General features: G+C 57.4%; 1 protein-coding gene across 4 annotated transcripts in view; it reads left to right on the forward strand.

The window, feature by feature from the left end:
• CCDC57 (coiled-coil domain containing 57) overlaps window positions 1-23,451 on the forward strand; it is a 42,739-nt gene that overhangs the window by 6,080 nt on the left and 13,208 nt on the right. For 3 of the 4 annotated variants that reach the window (XM_081162541.1, XM_081162542.1, XM_081162543.1), the window contains 12 exons: window positions 501-602; window positions 1,674-1,831; window positions 1,914-1,988; window positions 2,904-3,104; window positions 4,829-4,987; window positions 5,919-6,081; window positions 6,456-6,590; window positions 7,400-7,619; window positions 8,260-8,412; window positions 10,343-10,446; window positions 11,532-11,732; window positions 15,311-15,488. In XM_081162541.1, coding sequence (XP_081018667.1) covers window positions 501-602; window positions 1,674-1,831; window positions 1,914-1,988; window positions 2,904-3,104; window positions 4,829-4,987; window positions 5,919-6,081; window positions 6,456-6,590; window positions 7,400-7,619; window positions 8,260-8,412; window positions 10,343-10,446; window positions 11,532-11,732; window positions 15,311-15,488 — 1,849 coding nt within the window. The remainder of the gene's footprint in view (window positions 1-500; window positions 603-1,673; window positions 1,832-1,913; window positions 1,989-2,903; window positions 3,105-4,828; window positions 4,988-5,918; window positions 6,082-6,455; window positions 6,591-7,399; window positions 7,620-8,259; window positions 8,413-10,342; window positions 10,447-11,531; window positions 11,733-15,310; window positions 15,489-23,451) is intronic. The other variant, XM_081162544.1, reaches the window with a different exon arrangement.

A 23,451-nucleotide genomic window follows, 5' to 3' on the forward strand; every position in this document is an offset into this window, starting at 1 on the left:
AGTTCAGCTCCTTTGGCTGTGAGCTCCTGTGTCGGCAAGCAGCGCCCCTAACCGGTGTCGGGGGCCTTGGGTCTCTGGAATGACAGAGCCTCGGTATTAAACTCTCCAGCTTTGGTGTCCCACCCAGGGTGCTGCCCAGAGCTTGGGGAGCGTTTCTTGGAGAGTTGCATGTCCTGGGGGAGGTGGGGACAGAGTGGCCGTGGACTCAGCAGCACAGTGCCCTCAGCATCCTGTCCCTTCCCTGCCGTCACAGGCCCAGCTCCACCTGCCCCCTGGCGGCCACAGCCTGTAGAGCTTCCAGCGTAAATGAGGTGCTTTATCCTCTTGTAACCCATCAGGGCGAGTGGATGAGGCTTACTCGTGTGACCCCTGAGACTTCAGTTTGTTCCGCAGGGGCAGGAACAGTGAAGTGCAGGTTTTTCAGCTGCACTGTGTGTGCGTGTGGGGTCCCTGCCCGTCTGTGCGTGCCCTGCCCTCTGTTCACCAAGCCCTCCCCGCAGGAGCTGCTGCTGGAGTTTGAGTCTGAAATGCAGAAGCGGGAGCGCGGGTTCCGGCTGCAGGCGGACAGCATGAGCAGCGCGGTCCTGGCGCACGAGCTCAAGGTACCGGCCGCCGGCCACGCTGAGGTGGCCTCTGAACTGGGAGTCAGGGTGCACACAGTGCCTCTTCCTTTGCACGGAGATCACGCCGCCAGAGCACATGCGAGAGGCATGCACACCTGACCTTAGCACAGGCAAGGACTCTCCTGAGGGCAGGGGCTGTGCAGGGGAGCAGGGGCGGGGTGCCTGCCGGGCCCAACTGGCCCTGACTGGCTACACCTGGGCAGGCTTCCAGCCAGCTGTTAGGAGGATAGAAACCCTGCCCTAGTGGTCAGCAAGGGCCTCCCCCCAGGCTGCCAGTCTCCCCACAGTGCCATAGTCCAGGAGGTGGCACTTGGCCAGCTGGCAGCCCCAAGGACCCTGGTGGTTCTTTGTGGCTGGAGCCCACCCCGGTCTCAGTTCTTGGCACAGACACCAGTCCCCTTGGGCCCCCACCTGCCTCTCTGAGCTAGTCCTCTGTCAGCCAGGCGTCCAGACCTCAAGGTTGGAGCTGCCCACAGGGACCCTCACTAGGCCACTCTGGGGACTTCTGAGTGGCAGGAAAAGGGATATGTGGGGTCACCCTGTGCTCCACAGCACGATAGGGGTGGCAGGGGTGGGGGGCACTCCCAAGTACAGGCCCTGCCCCCCCATCTGCTGTGGGAGTGGGTGACAGACCCTGGGCACCTGCTGCCCTCCAGGCATCACAGCTCACACCTGGGAGCTATTCGAGCAGCAGCTATTCTGACCCCAGATGTCACAGTCGAGGAGACTGAGGCCAAAGAGGTTATTTTAAAACTGAGCATGGGGCCAGTACTTGAGGTACATTCTCTCAACGTCCACCTGCATGTGCGAGTCCAGATTTAAACAGTATCACACCTGCTAGGATGTGAAGTAGGTACCTGGGACTGTCAGAGCGACGGGCTGAGTCACAGGCCCCATCGGGGTGCCACTTACTCTCTGAGGGCTATGGGTCCTGCCTCCACCTTGGGAGCTACGAGGCCTTTCTCTCTGATCCTGATAAGTGGTGACCTTGCCTCTGCTGCCCCGTGTTCCGGTTCCAGCCTCATTTTGAAACCTCTTCGTGTCTCCAAGGTCAAGCTTCTGAGTCAGGAGCTGACAGCCCTGAGAGAAGCTGGAGCCCAGGCAGCCGAGTCTCTGCAGAGCGCACAGGCCGCCAATGTGGAGCTGGAGGGCCGGCTGCAGCACAGCGCCTGGGAGCTCAGGGACCTTGCCGCTGTGAAGGACGTCCGGTGCGTGTGCCCCTCAGTGAGGGTCTGCCTGTCCTGGCTGACGACTGTGGGCCGGCCTCCCACTCACATTTGGTTTCTCCAGGATAAAAGACCTGGAAGATGCCCTGCAGTCTGTGCAGCGCACCCGGCAGAGGGAAGAGGCGGCCTTCAGGAGGAAGTGAGTGTTCCTGGCTGCCAGAGTCGGCACAGCCCGGGGACGCTTGTTAGAAACCCCGTTTCTCTGATGCATTTCAGCTCTATACCTAGAATCTCTTAAATTATAAAGTGAAATTGTTGAGAATAGATATCATTTCCAGTGTCTCACGAATACTGGCATTAATAGCCAAAATTGCCCTGTGAACCTTTAACACCCACCTAAATGCCACAGCCCACTGCCCTGCATTAACCCTGCAGTACCTGGGCTCTCGCCATGGACGCCTCACGCTCCCCTTGTCTGCCTGACTCCTGCCTCTGCTCCGCCTCCCCGGGTCCTTGTGCTAACAGCATGTAAATGCGTGTAAACCAGAAACAATAGAATCCGCTGGAGTCACAGGTTCTGTTTCTAAATGAAGATAGTATGGTAATTATTGATACAGACTTTACTAAACAGTGTAACATGCTATAAAGTTCAATAATTATTAAGTAAATTATCACATGTCTTTGGGATTCGAGGCCCCCCCCCATGGGGTCCCAGAGCCTGGGAGGCTGGCCGTCCAGGCGGGAGCGGGTGGGTTCCAGCCGCATCATACCTGCTGAGCTCCTTCCAAGTTATGTGCCCCAAGCCACTTGCCAGCCTCCCCTAGACTGCCTGCAAGCCTGGCCGATGCAGGAGCTCCTCCACAGCTTTCAGAAATTTAGATACAAGGCTTTAGAGACTTGTTACCTGACTACTCAGAGACCTGGTGAAGCCCAGTGTGCTGAGAAGGTGAGGAAACCGAAACCCTGAGTCTTGGTGCACTTTTGCAGAAATAATGTCTATAGACTAAATGCTCCTGTATCGTTTCAGTGCTCAGCTCCCCTGACACCTCTGACTAGCAGACTTAGTTTCAGTTTAGGGAAGATGCAGAGCTATGGGGTCCTCACTGTCTTGCAGACACGAGGAGCTCGACCGCATGGCCAGGGAAAGGGACACGGCACTGGCTTCAGTGAAAGACGCCCACAGGGAGCAGCTGCAGGCACTGGAGGCCCGGGTCCTGGAGCTGCAGGCCCAGTGTGAGGCCCTGGAGCTGCAGGTCCGCAGGGCTGAGTGGAGGCAGGCGGACACCGTGAAGGAGAAGGAAACGGCCATCGACCAGTGAGTGGGGGGCTGGCCTCACTCACCCCCTGCAGGCCCAGGGAGGTGGGCACTCCACAGCCTCTGGTCCCTCCACATGGCCGCTCTTCTTGGGATTGTGTGTGTAGAGTGTGTGTGTGTGTATTTGTGTTATGGTGGTAAATACGCACAGCTCTTGCCATCAGGACCGCGTTTGAGTGAGTCAGTGGTGGTGAGCACTGTCCCGCTGCTGTGCAGCCGTCACCACAATTTGCCTTCAGAACCTGTTCACCCCCAAATCGAGCCTCTCATCAAACACCCCATGGCTCCGCCCCAGACCTGGCCCCACCATCTCCTTCCCATCTCCTTAGGGGCTGCACATCCCTGGGATCACACAGGGTGTGTCCCACTGTGTTTGGCCTGTTTCTCTGAGCGCTGTGTCCTCAGGGTCCATCACGCTGTCACCTGTGAGGCTTTTCTGTGGAGGGGCCCCATTTCTTTCCCAGCTGTGGGGGGACATTGGCTTTCTCCACCCTGTGGCCTCCGTGAATGCGGCCGCTGTGAATATGGGAGTGTGCATCTCTGTTTGGGTCTCTCTTCAGTTACTTCGCGTCTGTACCCGGAAGTGGGGTTGCTGGGCCACGTGCAAAGCCTGTGCCTACTTTCTGAGGAGCTTCCAGCCTGTCCCGGCAGCAGATGCACTAGTTTGGGCCCCATCTCTCCCTTAGCCAGTCTTTTCAAGCCTTTTCCTGTGTGGCATCCCAGCCACCTCTGCCCACAGCGCCTGGCGTCCAGGGAGAAGGCGCAGGGGAGACTTTGTAATTGGAGCTGGAGTTGAACCGAGTCTCCTGGCGGCATTTACTGGAGAAAATTAAATTAGTTGTTGCTGGTGTTTACCCTGCTTAGCAACTGGCTTTTCCCTTTGTTTGGGAAGGACTTCTGTCTCTTACTCAGCACCCGCTGCCAAATTATATCTCTGCTTAGGGGAAAATAGCTTTGACAACTGTCCCACAGCAGGAAGGTAGGGCTCACTCAGGGCCACTCCCTTAGGTCCGAATGCTGGTTTGTTGTTTGACACATTCAAGTGACGGCAGGGTGGTCGGAAAGGCCGCAGTGACTCACGCTCACGCTGGTCCTCTGTGTGGTGTGGGCCCTTCTCGAGGGTCTACAGAGCTCCCTCCTCCCTGCCCCCGAGGTCTGTGTGCTCCGTCCCCAGGGGACCAGCAGCAGGAGAGCCCGAGCCTCAGGGTCTATCAGTGTCTCTTTTTTAATCCGTACCTGAGGCTATGTTCTTATTAACTTCATAGAGGGAGGGAAGGGAGTAGGGGGGAGAGACAGAAACATTGATGTGGGAAACATTGACTGGTTGCCTCCTGTACGTGCCTGACTGGGGATCAAACCCGAAACCTGGGCATGTGCTTTGATGGGACATCGAACCTGCCACCTTTCGGTGTATGGGATGGTGCTCCAACTGAGCCACCTGGCTCATGGCCCACTGTCAGTACCTGGGTTGGTGGGAGGGACCATCTGCTCCTGTAGGTGAGGGTGTCTCCTCCCTGGTGGACACACGAGTATGGAAATGACACTGATCAGCATCTCCCTGGAGGGCTGCGCGCGTGTGTGTGTGGCCACAAGTGTGCATGTGTGTGTGCACATGAGTGCATGTGCGTGTGAGTGTGAGAGAGTGCGTGTGCGTGCATCTGTGTTGGGGCTTGTTGGGAGACCTTGCACGAGGGATCCGGCCCATACAGTGCCTCCCTTTCTAGGCTCCGGGAAGAGATTTCCACTCTGAGGTCCAGCTGGGATGCACAGGTTGCCCAACTCTCCAAGGAGATGACCTCCAAAGACCTGCAGGTCCAGGCCCTGCAGGAGGAAGCGGCGCAGCTCAGGGCACAGCTGGCCAGCTGCCAGCAGGACGTCAGAAGGTGACTGTCCCCGGCGGACCTTGTCGTGGGCACCTCTGTGGGCCAGGCCTGTCCTCAGCATCGAGTCCCTGGGTCACTTCCTGTTGGGGAAAAAGGCAGGAAACAGGAAACAGACAGAAGCAGAATTTCCTCAGCTCTCTGTCCGCAGGTTCATCTGTATCTTGCTCACCCTTGTGATTCTGTTTCTCCTGTTTCCTTTGGCCTCACTTTGATGACCTTCTCATGACCTCCACCGGGGAACCGTAGGCTGCTGTGGACCATCCCTTTTTGGTTTTCTTGGTTATGTTTTTAAATATCTTTATTGATTTCAGAGAGAGGAGGGGAGAGGGAGAGGGAGAGAAACATCGATGATGAGAGAGCCATCGATGGGCTGCCTCCTGACACCCCCTGCTGGGGATGGAGCCCCAACCCGGGCATGTGCCCTGACCGGGAGTCTAACTGCGACCTCACGGGCCCTAGTTTGTGCTCATCTGCTGAGCCAGGCCTGCCGGGCGACCACCCGCTTCTTGAAGAACTGCAAGCACTTGAAGCTGGACTTAGCTCTGTGGAGCACGGCTTAGCTCATCCCACAGGCTTTGGTTTACTCCTGACCCCTTGTGATTTTTCCTTAGTCTGTGGTCATGTAGAAGTGTGTTCCCCGTTATTTTGGGATTTCCAGATACCGTCTTGTTTCTGATTTCTAACAACTCTATTCTGGAGAGAGGACCTACTCTGCGTGAGTTCCCTCTTCTGTGCATGTTCGTTCTGAGGCTTTAGGGTGTGTCCTCAGTGGCTGTCTGATAAGGACAGAAACGATGCCGGTTCCTGCCCTGGGCTGTGGGACACACACACACACACAGCAGCTCCAAGGCCGTCCCCCTGCCCCACCTTCACTTTTCAGACCCTTGGGGACCTGAGGATGACATTATGTTTGCGGTTTTAACACCCGTAGGTACCAGCGGCAGCTGTCCCTGGCAGTGGAGAGGGAGCAGGGCCTGGAGCGGGACAAGGTGCAGCTGGGCCTGGCCTGGCAGCGCCGCTGTGACAGCATTGAGCAGGACCACTACCGGAAGTCCGAGGAGCTGATTCAGGGCCTGACCACGGCCAGGGAGCAGGTGCGCTCCCAGGGCTCCCCCGCGTGGCTGGGTTTGGGCTCCTACCAGCTGCCCTTTTAATTTGGAAACTGATTCTCACAAAGCAGCCTGACTTACAGCAACAACGGTGTAGTGATGAGTGCCCAGCAGCTTCGCTCGGTGTCTCGTTAGCTATTTCTCCAGCTAACCGGGTGGGGCAGTTCCCACTTCCATGTGCAGCGGGGCAGGGAAGCAGGGTGGTGGGGATGGGAGACAGGGCTGATCACCACGGGCCTCCATGGCACTTCTCGAGCGTCTCTGTCTGCCTGTTAGGTGGGTGGAAGGTGGCATCAAATGAAGGCTGGCACTGCCCCTCGTGATCCTCCCAGGGTGAACCAAGTCCACACTCTCTCCAGGTGGCTGCCAAGCTCCAGGAGACGGAGCGAAGGCTGTGTGAGCAGGAAGTGGTGCTGAAGGCCCTGACCCTGGAGAGGGACCAGGCCCTGCAGGCCCTGAGGACCCACAGGCCCCTCCCCGAGCAGGAGGTGCAGGTGAGCCCCCGGCCCCCCCGCATCTCACCCTCCTGCCCGGCCATGGATCCTGTGCCTGCTTTGCTCCTGCTCTGTGGAGTTTGAACCCTTGCTGTTTACATTCATGGGTCTCTTCTCTGATCTGCTTTCAGTCCTGCCCGGTCAGTGCTTTGTTTCAGGAGATGTGTTTTTCATCTCCGCAGATGCGAGGTGGTTCAGTTTAAATGTCTCCCTTTTCTCTTCTGACCGTGCTCTTGTTTATTCCAACCCGTGAGCACGTGGCAGTGTCGATGCTGTAGCCCTGGCTGGGTGCTGCTCACACGAAGTTCCTGCCACCCCGCGTCTGCGTGTGTCACAGCCCCATCCTGGGTTCTGGGTGCTCACACGTGTGTGTGTTGCTATGTGGACTCGTCTGTGGTTCTCCTGGGCACAGACCTGGGGGCACACTGCGGTTCGGACGCCAGCCTGCGTAACCGCTGAGGACCCGCTGACTCCTCACAGCACCGTGTGCGCTCGCCTGTCGCGGTGCACGGGGGGCCGGCCCTGTCCTCGCCTGCACTTGGTGCTGCCTCGCTTTCATCACGGGCACCTAGCGTGACTCGTGACTTTCTGCCTGAAGAGGGAGAGCCCCCAAGTTTCTCAGTGAGTCTCCGCTGAGAGAGCATCTTGCCTTGTGAGACCTGGGGAAAAGGAGGTTTTCATGCTTTGTCAGTTTATAAAGGATTCGAGACCAGGGAGCAAGCAGGGCGGAGGACACGGGACACGTGGCCTCAGGTCGCTGGTTTCTCCTGTAGCCGTAGCCGTTGTCTTTTCTGTCTTGTCCTTGGCAGACGCTCCCAAGGGGTCAGGAGGAAGGAATGAGCACGTGTTTCCCGCCTGGCGAGATCCAGCGGCTGCAGGAGCAGAACACGAACCTGCGTAGGGCAGTCACGCGGATGAGGGCGGAGATGGAGGCTCTGAGCCGGCAGGCTCTTCCCTCCGCGCCGCCTGGAGGAGATGCTGCGAGTTCCCCCCAGCCTGGCGCACAGGGAGCTGACACGGAGGCTCCTGGTGAGCGAGGGAACCAGGACCCGTCCCCGCGGGCCCTGAGAGGCGCCTCCCTGCCAGAGGTTCCCTCAGAGCCGGCAGCTGCTCCCCCGTAAGAAGAAACTTCTTCCTGGGAGGGGGAGGGCAGTGAAGGGTGCCTCACACACTTAAAACCCGGAGGCAGACAGCAGGGGCCGGGTGAGTGAGCCCCTCCTGGAGCGGGGGCAGCGCCCGGCGGTGGGCCGCGGCTGTCCTCGGGCGTGCCCGTCAGTGCCGAGGTGACCACCTTGCCCGGCCGGCTCAGAGCGGGGCCCCTGGGTGACTGGGTGGAGAGAGAGCAGACTGCCAAGACGGCCTCACGCTCGGGAGACGATGGTCGCGCCCGTGATGAAAGCTCGTGGGGTTGCGGGAGCGAGTATTTCCTCCTGAGTGCTGAGCCCTCCCTGAAGAGCCCAGCGAGCTGGTCTCTGGACGCCGGGCTCTGGGGGCCAAGGGGAGGGTGGAACACAGGGGCCCGGACACTATGAAGGTCGGGCGGGGGTGGGGGTGGGTCAGTGAGGCGAGCAGGCCCCAGCTGGTCGAGCCTCTGCCCTGGGACGCTGGGCGATGGGCAGTGCCCAGGCCTGTGCGCATGCATATTTACAGGTGGGTTTTTATTTTGCAGACTACGTTCTGGCCCTTGAAGCAGAAATACGAAACCTAAAGGGTAAATTTAAAACATTGGAAGAGCAGCTGGGAGATGTGCTGGATTCTTCAAAGATGCCCTTGTCTCATGTCAGCGTCCAGCCCAGCGTCTGCCCCGCAGCGGAAGCCCCCGGTGAGAGTCCCGGTAACATGGCCCTTGTTCTAAACTGAAGTGGCAACTGCATGAGTCAGCTAGCTGCAGACGCGGGGCTCAGGCCCCTCTCATTCCTGCGGCCCCTGTCCGTCTCCGCCTCGTGCAGAGCGGCCCACGTCTCCCGTTCCTGCCTGGCCTCTCCACCCGTGCGCCTGGTTGACATGCACATACCCATTGGTCCCCTCAGCACCCGAGGAGGCCACGCTCCATGTCTGCTCCGTGTCGGCTCGGGGGCCACAGGACACGCTGCTGTGGTCTGCGTCGGCACCTCTCTGTTCTGTGGGGTGTGATCTTCTCCGTCCATTCCCTCACCAGACGGCCAGCAGGCCCAGGAGAGGGATGGCTGCGGTTAGTCCAGCGCCGCAGCGTCTGTCGTAGGCTCTCCTTTTCCGTTACTCTAACTCCTGCTTCTGACCGTGGGAACCGGGCTCCCGACGCCCTTGGTATGGACACTTCTCCCCTCAAGTTCTCTGCACGGCAGTGGCCTCCCTGGCCCTCTGGTGCTCCGCCCGCCGCACAGACAGCCCCGTGCCTCACGGTGGAGGCTCCGCCTTCCCCAGCTGCAGTCTCGCCCTCCTTTCTCTCTGTCATTTCCCTGCGGAGTTGCCGCTCGGTGTTGACGGGAGCTGGCTCTCGTCTCGACCCCAGAGAAAAGCTCCCAGTGTTTCACTTTCTGGTTTAATGTGTGCTGAAGGGTTTTTGCTTTTTGTTTCTTGGTCAGATTGAGAAAGTTTCTTTCTGTTTGTACTTCAACACAGATCTTTATTTTCCCTCACGGTTCTGTCTGTTTCTGCTTGATGTGTCTGAAGCTTGGGGTTAGATACAGGAATCCAGTCGCTACGCTGTCCTGGGGAACTGGCCTTGAGTTGTTGGGCAGAGTTGACCCTGGCCGCGTTCTTGCCTGGCGGGCACCTGCCTCACTACGGCGGCCACCGTCCCGCTGGAAGTGGCTTTATCACGGGCAGTGGCAGCCAGTGGAGGTTGACGCCAGTGGAGGTTGGCAGCATCTCCCTTGGTGCGTCTGGTTAGTTGGCATGAGCTCCCTCGAGGCGGCTGGTGCCGGATGAGCCCCCAGCTCCGTGTCTGTTTCCTGCTTCCGCGGGCTGCTCCCCGGTGGGGCCCCTCAGACGTGGCTCAGTGTCCCTTCCGTCTGCCTGTAGTCTTTCAGGGCGTTTCTCTAGGCAGCGTTTCTAGTGGTGGTTCTGGGGGTTACGATATGCTTGTTACCTCAGTCGTGTCGTGTCCACGTTTCGGGGGAGCTGGGCCCTCCTCCCCCTGTTGTCACAGACGTCACCTCTTTCCACACCGAGAGCCCCACACGTGGGACCCGCATTTCTGCCCTGACCTGTCAAATGTAATTTTATTTTTTATTTATTTTTATTTATTTTTAAATATGTCTTTATTGATTTCAGAGAGAGGAAAGGGGAGAGAGAGAAACATCAATGATGAGAGTCACTGACCGGCTGCCTCCTGCTCGCCCCCTACGGGATCGAGCCCGCAGCCCGGGCACGTGCCCTGAGCGGGAATCGAACCCCGCTCGCCTGCGTCCTAGGTCGACGCTCAACCACTGAGCCGCACCCAGCCAGGCTCGAACGTTATTTTAAAAGCTTGGCAGAGATGTAGCCTGTCGCACAGACCTCGGCGTGACCCCCTGATGCCGGTCCTGATGGTCCAGGCTTCCTTTGCTGCCAGCTCCCTCCGTCTGCAGCTTCCCCCACAGCCCCTCACAGCAGATCTGCCTCAGTTTTCGCTTCTCTCTCCATGTGGGGACCCTCCCGTCTACTCTTCACGTTGAGGGGCCCAGGAGTGGCAGTGGGCGTCCTCAGCCTGACGACGCGGAGAGGGCAGGCGGCCGAAACTGTCCCCTCGCCTTAGGCGCCCAAGCCCGACAGAACCTCTCTTTCTACAGGAGGAGCCACGCCAGCTGATGGCACGTCCATGGGGCTGGCGCTCAGGCGGCTGGGAGACAGGGCACGTCTGTTGAACTTCCTGGTGGCCCGGCTCAGAGGGAAGGTACGTCCGCTGACGTGCTGTGTGGGCCTCTGACTGGGCTGTGCTGCTGGGTGGGCAGCGTGCGGGCCCTGGAGCCGGCCTGGAAGCTGGTTGACAGTGCGTTTCTCTGCTGCGGGGACCTGGGCTCGGCCACGCCTCTCTCTGTTCGCGGGACACCAGCTCTGTGAGCACCCTGGGGGCGGGGGGTTACGCCTGCAATGCCTCTGGGTGCCGTGTCCCAGTGCCGCCCACTGTTGGAATCTCACGCACTTACACATGCACACGCTCATGCGTGCACACAGCACGACCAGGGATACACATCCACACATGAGCTGTTAGTTCTGTCTCAGAAACCACGGTGACTTGATCATCCTCAAAGTGTTTTTTGTTTATTTTTAAATCAACGGTCCTTTTATCAAGTGACGACATTTTTTACTGTGTGTGACAAATTCCAAGAATACGGTATTCTCAGGAATTCATCCCAGGATCAGGGCACTTGATCCTGCTGAGGATAAACAGGAATAGGGTGGAGAGAGTCAGGGATGCCGAGAGTCGGGCCGGGAGAGTCGGGATCTGTCTTGGTTTCCGTTCCTTTTCTTCCAGACACTGTTGGGCGAGGCAGAGGGGCTGCCCGGGGCGCCACACAGCCAACTTCAGCCTTCCAGCCTTTTAGCCTCTGCCCACCTCTGCCTGTGCCTGCTCCCCAGCCCTCCCCCCGCCTTTTTGTAGGCAACCCCTCCCTGGCCCGGGCTCTCCCACCTGGCAGTCGTGTTCTCTGGAGACCGTTTCCAGCCAGGACTCTGACCGGGAAGAGGGTTTTAGGGCCTGTGCTCAGACTCCCAGCCTGGCCTAGGGCCAGTGTGTAGGCTCTGCCGCAGGTGCCTGTGTCTGTGTTTGCTGTGTGGGGGACAGGACCCCTCCGGCCGGGCTGGGTGGGCGGCAGGGCAGGGGCGCAGGTTGTGGGGTGATCACATTGGGCCAGGGGAGAGACTGACGACCATGTTTCTTATCTGACTTTCCTGCGCCTCCTGCCCCCACCTCTGTCCTCCTGCTCCCGGCCCCCTCAGTAGCATCTTCCTTCCTAACGGTGTCTCCACACACCCCAGGTGCTGCAGGAGCCCCTGCAGGTGGACACCGTCCGGCACGAGCTTGCCCATGAGGTGGACCAGGTGCACCTGGAGGTGAGAGAGCTGCGGAGGCAGGCGTCTGAGCTGGAGAAGCATCTTGGGACAGTGCAAAAGGAAGGCAGGGGGCCTCTGGGTAGGCAGCCCCTGCAGGCTCCGGACACCGTGGCCCCCGGGGGACAGGTGAGTGCCCTGCGCCAGCCTGTGATCTGCTTCTGCCGTTGGCCGTTACAGTTCTCGCTGCAGAGGGTGCCTTGTGGGTGCTGCCCCCGTGGTGGTTTTCAGAGCCTTCCCTGGTACCTCCCTCCCTTTCTCTCCTCTTGGTGGAGGGTTGCTGAAGGGGCAGTGCCAGCCTTGGTTCCTCAGGTCTTTACAACCCCTCAGTTCAGAAGCCAGGCCTAAGAAACGCTCACATGTGACGAGGGCTGGGTCTCTGTGCGCCAAGCAGGAGTCCTGGCGATTGCTATGAGGCCCTGGGGAGCCCTGGAACTGAGTGCTGACTTGGGATCTTCTTCAAGAGGACCCTGTAGCTTCCTTGAGCCTCTCAGTGTCTAAAACTCCTGCGCATGCTTCTGTGGCGTGGGGCTCCCATCCTTCTGGTCAGGCCTGTCCATCCAGCTTCCCAGGCTCCAAGCCACAGAGAGAGCTCGGTGACAGCGTGTTGTCCCCTGGGGGTGACATCCAGGACACCTTTCTTACAACTGAAGCTGTTTTCTCATGTGTCCTCTGTCAGTTCCTGCAGTGATCTGAGGTTACCTGTGGTGACCTGCGGGGACCTGTGCTACCTGCGGTGACACAGGGTGACCTATTCATCAGCAGAAGGTGTTGGGGATGGTGCAGTGGTGCTGTGGGCACCGAGCGTCCTCTGGAGGGAGCGGTGTGGAAGTGGAGGGCAGCATGCCTCAGCCATTGTGTCCCCAGGGCCTTGTCCCTGGGCTGGGTCCGAGAACGGAACTGGGGGCGGTGCACAGTAACATGGTGCCAGGACCTGCTGCAGACCTGCGAGGACGGTGCCAGGGAGGAGATTTCATCCCTGGTGCTCTCTGCTAGGGGGACATGAGGACAGGTGTGCCTGCGGAGACTCCTTGGGAAGGCGGCCATGCAGTAGCCGCACCTCACTGCCTGGGTGCAGAGGGAAACTCACTGTTGGGGAGCGGCCTGCAGACACACCTCACCCAGGGACCAGCCCCACCGCTGACACGGGGACAAGAACACAGCCTCAGCCCCCTGGGACAGGGGCGCTGTAGTCTGGGCTGCACCATCGGGGGGGCAAAGGGACCCGAATGCAGGGGAGGAACATGGGACGAGGGACACGGCCCAGGGACGGTGTGGATGGCGCACTTGCTCGGGACCGGCCCCATGTGAAGCTCTGGTTTTGACGACTGGTCATGAAGAGAATGTCTTTGTTCTCAGGAAGTAAAACGGAGGTGTCTGGGCGTAAAGGGCCGTGTCCCAGCTTCTCTCGGGATCAGGGGCAGGTGGCAGAGCACACGGCCAATGCCCCCTCATGCCACTGTCTTCTCAACATTTAAGTTCTGGCAAGTGTGAGCCCCTCCCTCTGCCCAGTGAGAAGGGGCTCAGTGCAGGGGAGCCCTGACCACATGCACATCTCCCTGGTCTCTGGGCCCTGCCCACAACGGGAGGCCAGTGGACTGACCGAGGGACGGAGGGAGGGAGGGACAATGGCCTGGCTGACAGGCTCTGCCCTCCTCACCCTCCCCTGCTGGCTGCTCCGCCCCATCCTGAAAACCTGGCAGCACCCAGAGGGACACACGGTCCACTGGGGGGCAGTGTCCACTGTCCTACACCACTGACTAGGCGGGAATCTGGGAACCTGCATGAAGGAGGGTGGTTGAATCTGCAGCGCATGGCCGGCCGGTGAGGGCTGCACTGTGAGGCTGTCCCCCGAGTCCTCTGAGTCTGCATCTTGTGGGGGCTCCCTCTGGCCCAGGCATCGGCCTCCAGGATGTCTCCGCGGAGCCCATCACTCGCCACCCTTGGGACCAGCAGTGTCGTCGAGACATCTCAAGCTGGCTCTTGCTTGCTGCCTGGCCTTTTCCTTCCCGGCCGTGAGGCTGGGGCAGCACCCAGCCTGGCTAGGACAGCGCAGGACGAGTGTCGGGAAGTTCCCCAGTGCGTCTGGTCGTTGTTAGCATCGAATCGTTAGTGTGGAAGAAACTTTAGGGTCATCCAGATAGTCTTCCCCGAGCCCAGTGGGGTCCTTGCTGCAGCCCCTGCTCACCTGCAGCCACCGTGACGGGAGTGCTGGCTGCTCAGGTCACAGGCTGGGCCACAGCGGCCATGCTCGTGCTGGGGGCATCTGGGGCGTTTTCTTTTAATCCTTGAGTGTTCCGAGGTTTGCAAAGTCTGTGCTCAGAGTTGTTCTTTCCTCACGTAAAGTAACACGAGTCGAACGCTGTCCTGTGGAGGACTGACCAGGCCCTGGGGACAGACACTGGCCAAGCTCCCACCCCTGCCTGGCTGCCCCGTCGACATGCCCTGAAGCTGTGACACTTTCACCAGGGGCAGGGGCAGCCCGTGAGTGGAATGGGGGGCCTCAGCGTGTGAACCCACGCTCTGGCCTCCAGGCTTCTTCTGGCCCCTCTGCAGGCCCAGGACCCCACTCCTGTCCTGCGTCCCTGAGAGACCAGAGTGGGCACACATTCCGCTCGCTGGGAGACAGGTCAGGATCGGGGGCCTCGGACCAAGGGGCCACTTCCGACTCTGCCTTGCGGCCGTCAGGCCACGCCAGCCTGAAACACAAGCAGGGCAGCCGTGGGCAGTCACTGGCTCCCAGGCACCAAGGGCATGGTGCCTGCCAGGCCTGGAAAGGGACACCAGGAAAAGGGGCCAGGACAGGGCGTGCTGGCCCGTTCCAGGGACGCAGAGCAGTTCCTGTGTCCAGGCCAGATCGCGTGGCCAGACAGACACACTGGGCTTTTCATAGGTGTTAGGAGCAGCCGGGCTAAGTAGGCCACCTGCTTCCCCTGGGCCTGGACACCCTGGCTCTCCTGGGCCCCCACCTGACTAGAGGGAGCCCCCCTTTCTCTTGTTCTATAGTCCCCACCTGTCCCAAATGCCTCCCCTGTGAGCACCCATTGGTGCAGGAGCCGTGTGGTGGGTCCAGGTGGGGATGGGGGCTCTGATCTCTAGTGTTGGCCCAGGAGCCCCAGTGCTGCCCCACCATGGCCTCTGCTTTCTCTCTTCACCTTGGTCAGGGTGGTGGGAACGCGGGCGGCCTGCAGTGCCAGACAGGAGTCAGGGCAGCTGGAGAGTGCCTGACCCGTGGAGCCTGGAGGCAGCACAGAGCCCAGCGGGGCCAGGAGAGGGGCGGCCACTAGTCTAGGGCAAAGCACAGGGTGGGAGATGGGAAGAGGGAGGTGGGCGTTGCAGCCACCCACCAGGTCCCTTCCAGCCCTTGCCATGCCAGGTGGGCAGCAGGCACCCAGGCCGTGGCCACAGTGCCCACATGGGCCCATCACAGGTGCAGCACCTCGTCCTCACTGGGAAGGCACCGGGGTGGGGCTGGGGAGAAACTGGGCGCAAGAACGGGATCCCGCCTGTGAGAGGTGTCCTTGGCTGTGTGGCTGTTGATTTCGGTGAACACAAGTGACAGTTGTCTCTCTGGCCTCTCGTTTTGAATGGCATCTGTCACCCAGGGGTGGCAGGTCTGGGACAGGTGGCAGCCACCACACCCCCTCTCCCTCCCCCACCTGGGGGCTTGTCTTGCTGACTGTCTGCTATGTGGGTTTCATTCACAGGGCCTGGCAGCCGGGGGACCCGCAGGAATGGAGGGCCCAGGGGGACAGGCCCCATCTGTGCAGCTGCTCCAGAGGAAGCTGAAGGAGGCGGCCCGGACGGTCCTGCACCTGCGGCTGGAGAAGGAGCAGCTGCTGGAGCTGGGGAACCGGCTCCGTGCCGAGCTGGGCCGGCCTGCAGGTGAGCAGGCCGCGGGCGGTCCAGGGAGGGGATGGAAAGGCCAGGCGCAGGGCAGGGAGAGAGGGCAGGCACCCTGTGGACGGAGGCGGGTCCAGAGTCTGCGCAGGGCAGGCCTGTATCCAGAGGGAGGCAGTGAACCCGCTCACTGGCCGCATTTGTGAGAAAAACACCAGGTTCGAGAAGCTGCCACGCGTTTTGCGTCCTGCTGATCAGCAGAGGCAGCCGAGGTTCAGGCCGGGGCCCCACCCACCCACCTGTTTGGAGGGGTCATTTCTTCCCAGCTTTTTAAGTCCTTATGAATAGTTCAAGAATTAAATTGACACTAGACAGGTTAACGGGAGAAAAAACACAGTTTGTGCATACGGAGGCCTCACAGAAATGGGACCTGAGAAAATGACCAAAGCAGGCGGCGATTCTCCTTTTCAGACGAAGAAACCATGAGTGCGCGAGGGACTGACAGACTGCAGGCTTGGTGCCTAGTGAGTGAAGAATCTGGCTGTTTGTTTGCACAGCCCTTGGGCCCGAGCCCCTATCTCTCTGATAAGGAGACTCAGCTCCTGCCCCAGGGACAGGGTGGTTGGAGTGTCCTTTCTGCACCCGCTGTTTCTTAAGTAACTTTAATCCAAAGTGACGTGTTGTCTGGGGTGGCTGTCTGGAGCCCCATCGGCTCTTTTCTCTGAATCTTCCCTGAAGTCAAATATTGAAAGTTGAGCTGGTAGCTTGCGCCATCATTTCACTGAATTAATCTTTCAGTCGTGAAAAGAGGTCGGTGCAGTTAAACGGTGGTTTCGTCCCAGGAGGTGGTAATGCAGGTGGGTTCCCAGAGTCAGGCTCTGGTGCCAGCAATCGGGTATTGATAAGAGGCGCTTGGACAAAGTATAAACAAGGTTTCGAGTTCTGAGGGTAGCCAGCTGAGAAGGTTTTTAGATGTTTGGCTCAAAGCAGGTTTTGCAGTTGAATGTCCCTAATGATGTTGGTCGCCCAGGTGAGCTCCTAAGTGGCTGTGTAGCCACAGGCACCAGGTTGTCTAAACATGAGTGATTTGGGCAGTGTCTCCAGAGTTTACGGCAGGTCGTGTAGTTGCAGGGCTTCAGGGAAGGGGCCGCTTCAGGTCGGGATTCCAGGCCAGAGGATGGGAGAAACTGGAAAGTTCGCTTGGAGATTTGTCACCAGAGATTTGAGGAAATTACAAGAATTGTGTCAATCTAGTTTTCGGGTAAATAATAAAATCTTCAAAGGCAAGTAATGTTAAGAGCTGGTCTCGGATATCTCCACGTGTGTGTTATAGTTTTTGCTGAAACGGTTTTTCTCTCTATCACCCCATTTTTGATGAAGACAATTATAGCAAAACTAACTGTTCATAAAGTAAAGCTTGTTTTACTAAACTCGGCTGGCTGCTCGCATCAGAGCAGGAGCAGTGACTGCTCGCAGCTCTCACGCCTGCTTTGCTGGGACCCTTGTGGGGACTCTCTCGGGCCGGAAAGCCAAGCCAGGACTTGCCTTCAGACTTCGCCTCAATGCCTGTAGATTGGGGTAAGGTCCTCTCTTCTCAAGGTCCCCAAAATATCTCAAGGTTCTGGCACCTGCTAGGAACTCACCTTCTTTACTCACCTGGTAAAGCTCTGGAATCCCTGTGCGCAGGGTACTGGCTGATTTTTCCAAGGGGCTCATGGCTCCAACAAGTCAGCCACACGTAATCCTCAGAGCGCCCGGTCGCAGCCTTGCCTCGCGTGTCTCAGACACAGCACTCCATGCCAAGCCTGGTCGCAGGAGCAGATTGACGTGGAACCCCAGGGACTGCCTCTGTTGCCATGGAAATGTGGATGCTCACCGAGTTTCTGAGGCTGGAGCCTTCGGGTGGGAGGAGAAGATGAAGGTCTCATCTCTACGCAGAAGCACAGTCTACCCAGTTGTCCTCAGTGTAGGGAGCTTAAGACAAAAAGGATTAAAAGGTTTTCTTGAATCTGGGAAAACAAGAATCTTAAAAACCAGCTGTGTTTCCAACAAAAAAAGACATAAAAATTGTCCGGCCGCTCAGTGGTGGAGCGTCGACCTAGGACCCAGGAGATCGCGGTTTGGTTCCTGCTCCGGGCACAGGCCCGGGTTGTGGGCTCGATCCCCAGTTGGGGCGGCCGGAGGCAGCCAGTCAGTGACTCTCATCGTTGATGTTTCTTTCTCCATTCCTCTCTCTGAAATCAATAAAGACGTATTTTTTTAAAAATTATAAAAATTATAATCCCCTTCATTAGTTCACTTAGTCCCATGAAATTATTTCTTGTTGGCCTTGATCTTCTGTCATCAGCTGTGGGAAGCCATCGAGGTCTCCATCCGAGGGAGCTTTGTAAACTGCCCGTCAGGCCTGGTCTGAGTCATCAGGAGCCTGTACTCAGGACACGTCCCATGTTGCCCAGACAGCACTCGAAACGGGCCAGGGTCTGAGGACACTGTGTCACATGCAGGTGATGGGAAATGTGTTTGCTTCTGTGCCACAGTGTTTAAGACAACACCTGGAACTGTGACTGGGGACGTTGCCGGACATGCCCGCTTCCAGGAGTTTCACTTTTATATTCCAGACACAGCGGAAAAAGGCCTTAGTGTTGCTGTCTACGTGATAATTCCTCCCGTGTCATGTGACATCTCAAGTAGGCCTCATTAACATCTCCTCCTACGGGGAGAGGGCCCTCTAGAAAATTCCAGTTACTTTCAGGTAAGAAAGACTCTAGAAGGTGATATTTGGGAAGTTTGTCAAAAATGTCAAAAGGTTCCTGAAACACTTGTTGAGACAGGACCAACGTCATGTGACACAGTAGCATTAGTCACCCACTTAACCCCGTGACAGTCAGAGTCCTCACTGCAAACCCAGAGCCTCAGACGCGAGCGCCCGGCGCGGGCCCGTCCAGCACGAAGCTCTCCGACCGGTCACGCAGGGCGAAGCGACCTCTCGGCCCGGCGCTGGGAAACGCCGTCCCTCTAACAGAGAGGACGCCGGTCTAACTGCACCAGTGTGCTTTTGGAATTAAAACTCGTTTTTGGAATAAATCTATCTCCATCTTAGCCTGAACGCGCATAAAACTCCTCTCCAAAGACCCGTCTTCAGATGCCTCCCACGGCTCTTCACGTTCCTGTTCTGTCCGTTCCTCTTTCCCGTATTTCTCGTAGCGGATTTTACTTTAGGACACATTTATTTTCCCTCAACAGATGCATTTTCACACCTCAGACGTTTTTGTATGGAAACATACTTTACTTTCCTTGCGTATGGACATGTTTCCCTTCTAATTTCTGTAGCTCCCATCACACATGTTAATTAGGGTTCTTAACCCTTGAAAACCCTAATTTCTGGTGAAAACTGGAAGTAGGCCATTGTGCGCGCACAGTGGCCTGCCGTGGGCCTGTAGACCTACCTGTTGGGGTTTCTAGAAACGTGGCTTTTCATAAAAATTCTTCAACGTGGCCTAAAACCTGGTTACCAACAGACCCAGATATCTTCAGTTTATTGGTAGAGAGGAAGCCAAGCGTAGATACCCCACGGTCAGTAGTGAACACTTGGTTATCTCGTCTCGTTTGGAAATGATCTGGACAGCCGGTGAGTGACCATCATTGAATTTAACTTAGTGAAACTCTAAGGGTGCGTGTTGCCCCAGAGACTCCGGAAACTATTTAAGTAGACATATTATGAAACAGTGATTGTGAAAGCGCTCACCAAACTCTTATCTTACTTACACCTATTTAATTTATTTGTTTTCCATAATCATACTTAGATTACTCACCAACCCTTCTGAGACAGTAAACAGTCAGCGGCACCCTGTTACCCTGGGGGGAGGCCCTCATCCCCCCCACCCCCGGCTGCTTGAGGGGGAGGAATTCTTGCAAATTCCGGAGAAAAAGGATTTTCTGAGGCTCGCACAGGAGGAGGAGACACTGTAGAAAGCTTTATTTCTGTGGAATCAAACCCCTGAGTTTCCAAGGTTTCATTTCCCTCAGTCCCGCCAAGGAAGCAGTGTCGCTGTGGCTTCGGTGGGGCTAAGATCAGAGCAGTGTCCAGACTCTCCGTTCCACATTTGCACAGTCCAGTCCAGCATCGGCCAGCTGAGCTTGTGTTCCCCACTGCAGCCCATCAGTCCGTTGCATGTGGGGGCCACAGGGCCACAGGGCTGTGGAGGAAACACAGGCGAATGCAAGGAAGCCAAGAGCGAGCCCAGAGCACAAGACGGGACCCCGTAATTTAGGGGATTATGTCTCCCCACATTTTCCCAGGCTTGCAGTGGCCACGCCCATTCTGGCCAGCGATCTCTGTTCCCAGGTGTGACTGACAGGCAGGTGCCTTCCCTGTGTCACCCCAACATTGTTGGGCCTGCGTCTCTCTTCCCTTTGTTGGACCCCTTCCTCCAGCGTTTCTGCAGGGAAGGCTGGCGGCTCCCTGGGGAGCGCAACGTTGAGCTTCCTGGTGAAGCTGCCCAAACATGCCGCTAACGTCTGGGCTTTGCTCCTTTCTGTTGTTAATAACTAGCTAAATGCAGTGCTATCAGCCCCCTCTTTAGAGAGAAATGAGCCACTTCGTAATCTTACAAAAGGAAGGATGGACCAAGGTCTCCATTTTTTGTTGTTGTTTTTTTAAATATTTTTATTGATTTCAGAGAGAGGAAGGGAGAGAGAGAAACATCAATGATGAGAGTCATTGATCGGCTGCCTCCTGCAGGCCCCCTACTGGGGATCGAGCCCGCAACCCGGGCATGCGCCCTGACTGCAAATTGAACCCTGATCGCCTGGATCCTAGGTTGACGCTCAACCACTGAGCCACGCCGGCCGGGCTCCCACAGCATTTTTATCCGCTTGTGTCTTTTTTTTTTTTTTTTTTTTTTTTAATATATCTTTATTGATTTCAGAGAGAGGAAAGGAGAGGGAGAGAGAGAGAAACATCAATGATGAGAGAGTCATTGATCGGCTGCAGCCCGCAACCCGGGCATGTGCCCTGACCGGGAATCGAACCCTGATCGCCTGGATCCCAGGTCGACGCTCAACCGCTGAGCCAGGCCCGGCCGGGCTGCTTGTGTCTATTGATGGGCACTTGGGTTGCTTCCGTATCTTGGCTATTGTAAATAACTCTGCAATGAACATACGGATACATACGTCAGATTAGTGTTTGGGATTCTTTGAATACCCAGACGTGGAACTGCAGGGTGGAAAGGCAGCTCCATTTTTAATTTTTTGAGGAAATTCCACTTTCCACAGTGGCCGCACCATCTGCACCCCCTCCAGCCGTGTGCCAGGCTCCCCTTCCCCACACCCTCGCCAGCACAGTCTTTGTTGACGTGCTGATGGAGCCATTCTGACAGGTGAGGCGCCACCTCCTGTCGTTTCAGTCGGCGCCTCTGATGATTAGCGACACTGAGCATCTTCTCGTGTCTGTTGGCATCTGCATGCCCTCTTTGGAGAAGTGTCTGTTCAGGTCCTTTGCCTATTTAAAAAATCTTTATTATTGAGAATATTATAGATATATCCCCCTCTTCCCCCCACCGCCCCCCCTACAGGGGGACCCCGCCCCAGGCTTCCCCACCCTGTTGTCTGTGTCTGTGGGTGGACCTAGAGGGTGTTATGCTAAGTGAAATAAGTCAGAGAAAGACGATATAAACAACCAGAACAGAAACTGACTCAGATACAGGGAACAGACTGGTGGCTGCCAGAGGGGAGGGCGGGGGGAGGCCTGGGTGAGAAAGGGGAAGGAACCGAGAAGTAGGCACTGGCGGCTACGCAGTAGTCACGGGATGTGAAGTTCAGCATAGAAAGTACAGTCGATAATATTGTAATAACTGTGTGGTGCCAGGTGGGTACTGGAAATACCAGTATTCCAGGCTGGGAACCCTCTAAAATTTTTTCCACTTAGAAGTTTTTCCAATTTAAGGGATTCATCTCAACAGTGGCTCAAACTAACAAGCCTCTCGTGGCTCAACCATGGACACAGAGGAGACCCCAAAGGGAGAGCCACCAAGCGCAGCCTCACAGGCTCCAGGAGGCTCACTCCCAGGGCCAGCCGGAGGAGTCAAAGCCCTGGTCACCCGGCACTCGGGATGCTGGGATGCTGGGTACCCGCGGTGTCTCCACACAGCAGGAGGCGCCTCCAGCCAGACGCTAACTCGTGGCCCCGGCGGCTCTACAGGAACGGGATTGTCGGGGGCCCTCATGACTCACTCCCCCGAGAGCCGGCACAGCCAGGCAGAGACACTCCGAACCTGAGTCTGGTCACCTGGCCCCCAGGTGCACCCCGGTGAGTGCACCTCCCAGGTGGTGGAGACCAGAAAAGAGATTCACAAGGCCAAGCTCTGGAGACGCAGCAGACAGAGACCGGAAGCAGTGGCCATCGCTGGAAAAGATCAGTGAAAACTGTGGGCTTTCCCTTACCAAGTTCCCCAAGCGCCAGCCAAGGCCACAAGTCTCACAGAGACTCTCCCTTTGACCTAAATTTAGAGGAAGAAACGGGACTCACCTCTCGCTTCCACCAGCCCCTGAAGACAGCACTTCCTGCTTTTGTTAGAGGCCGAGAGGAAGGCAAGGGGAGCGCCCAGCAGTGTTGAGAAGACCACCCACCTGCCGGGAGGCCTCCACCTTCTAGGTTCTTCTGGCTGGTACAAGAATTAAATTGACACAAGACAGGTTAATGGGAGAAAAAACACAGTTTAATTTGTACATACGGAGGCCTCACAGAAATGAAACCTGAGAAAATGACCAAAGCAGGCGGCGATTCTCCTTTTCAGACAAAGAAACCATAAGTGCGTGAGGGACGGACTGACAGACTGCAGGCTTGGTGCCTAGTGAGTGAAGAATCTGGCTGTTTGTTTGCACAGCCCTTGGGCCCGAGCCCCTATCTCTGTGATAAGGAGACTCAGCTCCTGCCCCAGGGACAGGGTGGTTGGAGTGTCCTTTCTGCACCCGCTGTTTCTTAAGTAACTTTAATCCAAAGTGTGCAAAGTGCGAGCAGGTTCCTGGCTGGGTGGGCGGTGCGAGGTCACGCCCCAGGCCTGCAGCTTCCTGGGCTAAGGCTGCTCAGTGGACGCCGGCCCTGCCCATTGTTCTGCCTCCAGTTAGCACACCCGAGAGCTCCTACTCCTGTTAGCTCTCCCCAACCCAGTCTCCCAGGCCTGGCTTCCTACCACCTCCCGGTGGCCCTCCTTCCACCCCTGCTGATGCCAGATGCTTAGAGGAAGCTGTGAACCATCCTGGGCGTGTCTTCGAGGAGCATCTGAGATCTGGCTCCCGGCATTGCTGTCATTTTGGTTCGAGTAAACGGGTACAAATTCTCTTCTTGCCTCAGCAGCATGTTTGGGTGACGTGTCCTGAGCCCCACGCCACACTCACCATCACCTACCACCCACCTGCCCACTAGGAGCCCCAGTACTTCCCACCTTCTGCAGTTCCCACCCCCAGGCCCCCAACACGGCTACTCTCACAGTCCCTCTTCCCCGCCTACTCCCGCTGTCAGTGTCGGGGAAGCCAGGGCCCTGCTGACGAGCGCAGCCTCCTGAAGCTCGGGGAGACCTCAGCAGCAGGACTCTCTGCACTCGGTGCCTGTTAACAGTGGGCTCGTAACTCTCTTACATTTTCTTCGGTGACGTGTGGTCTTTGTGGGTTTCCTGCCCCTTCCTGGGTCGGTGTCAGTACCACGCAGTGTGTTCCTCCTCCACAGGATGAATTCAGTGCCAAAGACTGTCCCAGTTTCCAGCAGGGCCCACGCCAGCGGTTATAACCCACAGAAGGCTCGCTGACCTTGCTATTGAGAAACGGTATTTCAGCGGTAGTCATGTCCTGCAGCGGGTGAGCTTACAGATAAGATCCAGGCTTCCCAGGTAGCTGAACCCAAACTGAGCTAATGAATGGAGCGGCCTTGGATGCCTAGACCGTTTCTAAGAAAGGTCGAATGCTGGGCATCGATTACAGCGCCCTCTTCAGTTGTACGCAGTTGTCCCTCAGT

Source organism: Miniopterus schreibersii (assembly GCF_964146895.1).
Source record: "Miniopterus schreibersii genome assembly, chromosome: 16".
Taxonomy (NCBI): domain Eukaryota; kingdom Metazoa; phylum Chordata; class Mammalia; order Chiroptera; family Miniopteridae; genus Miniopterus; species Miniopterus schreibersii.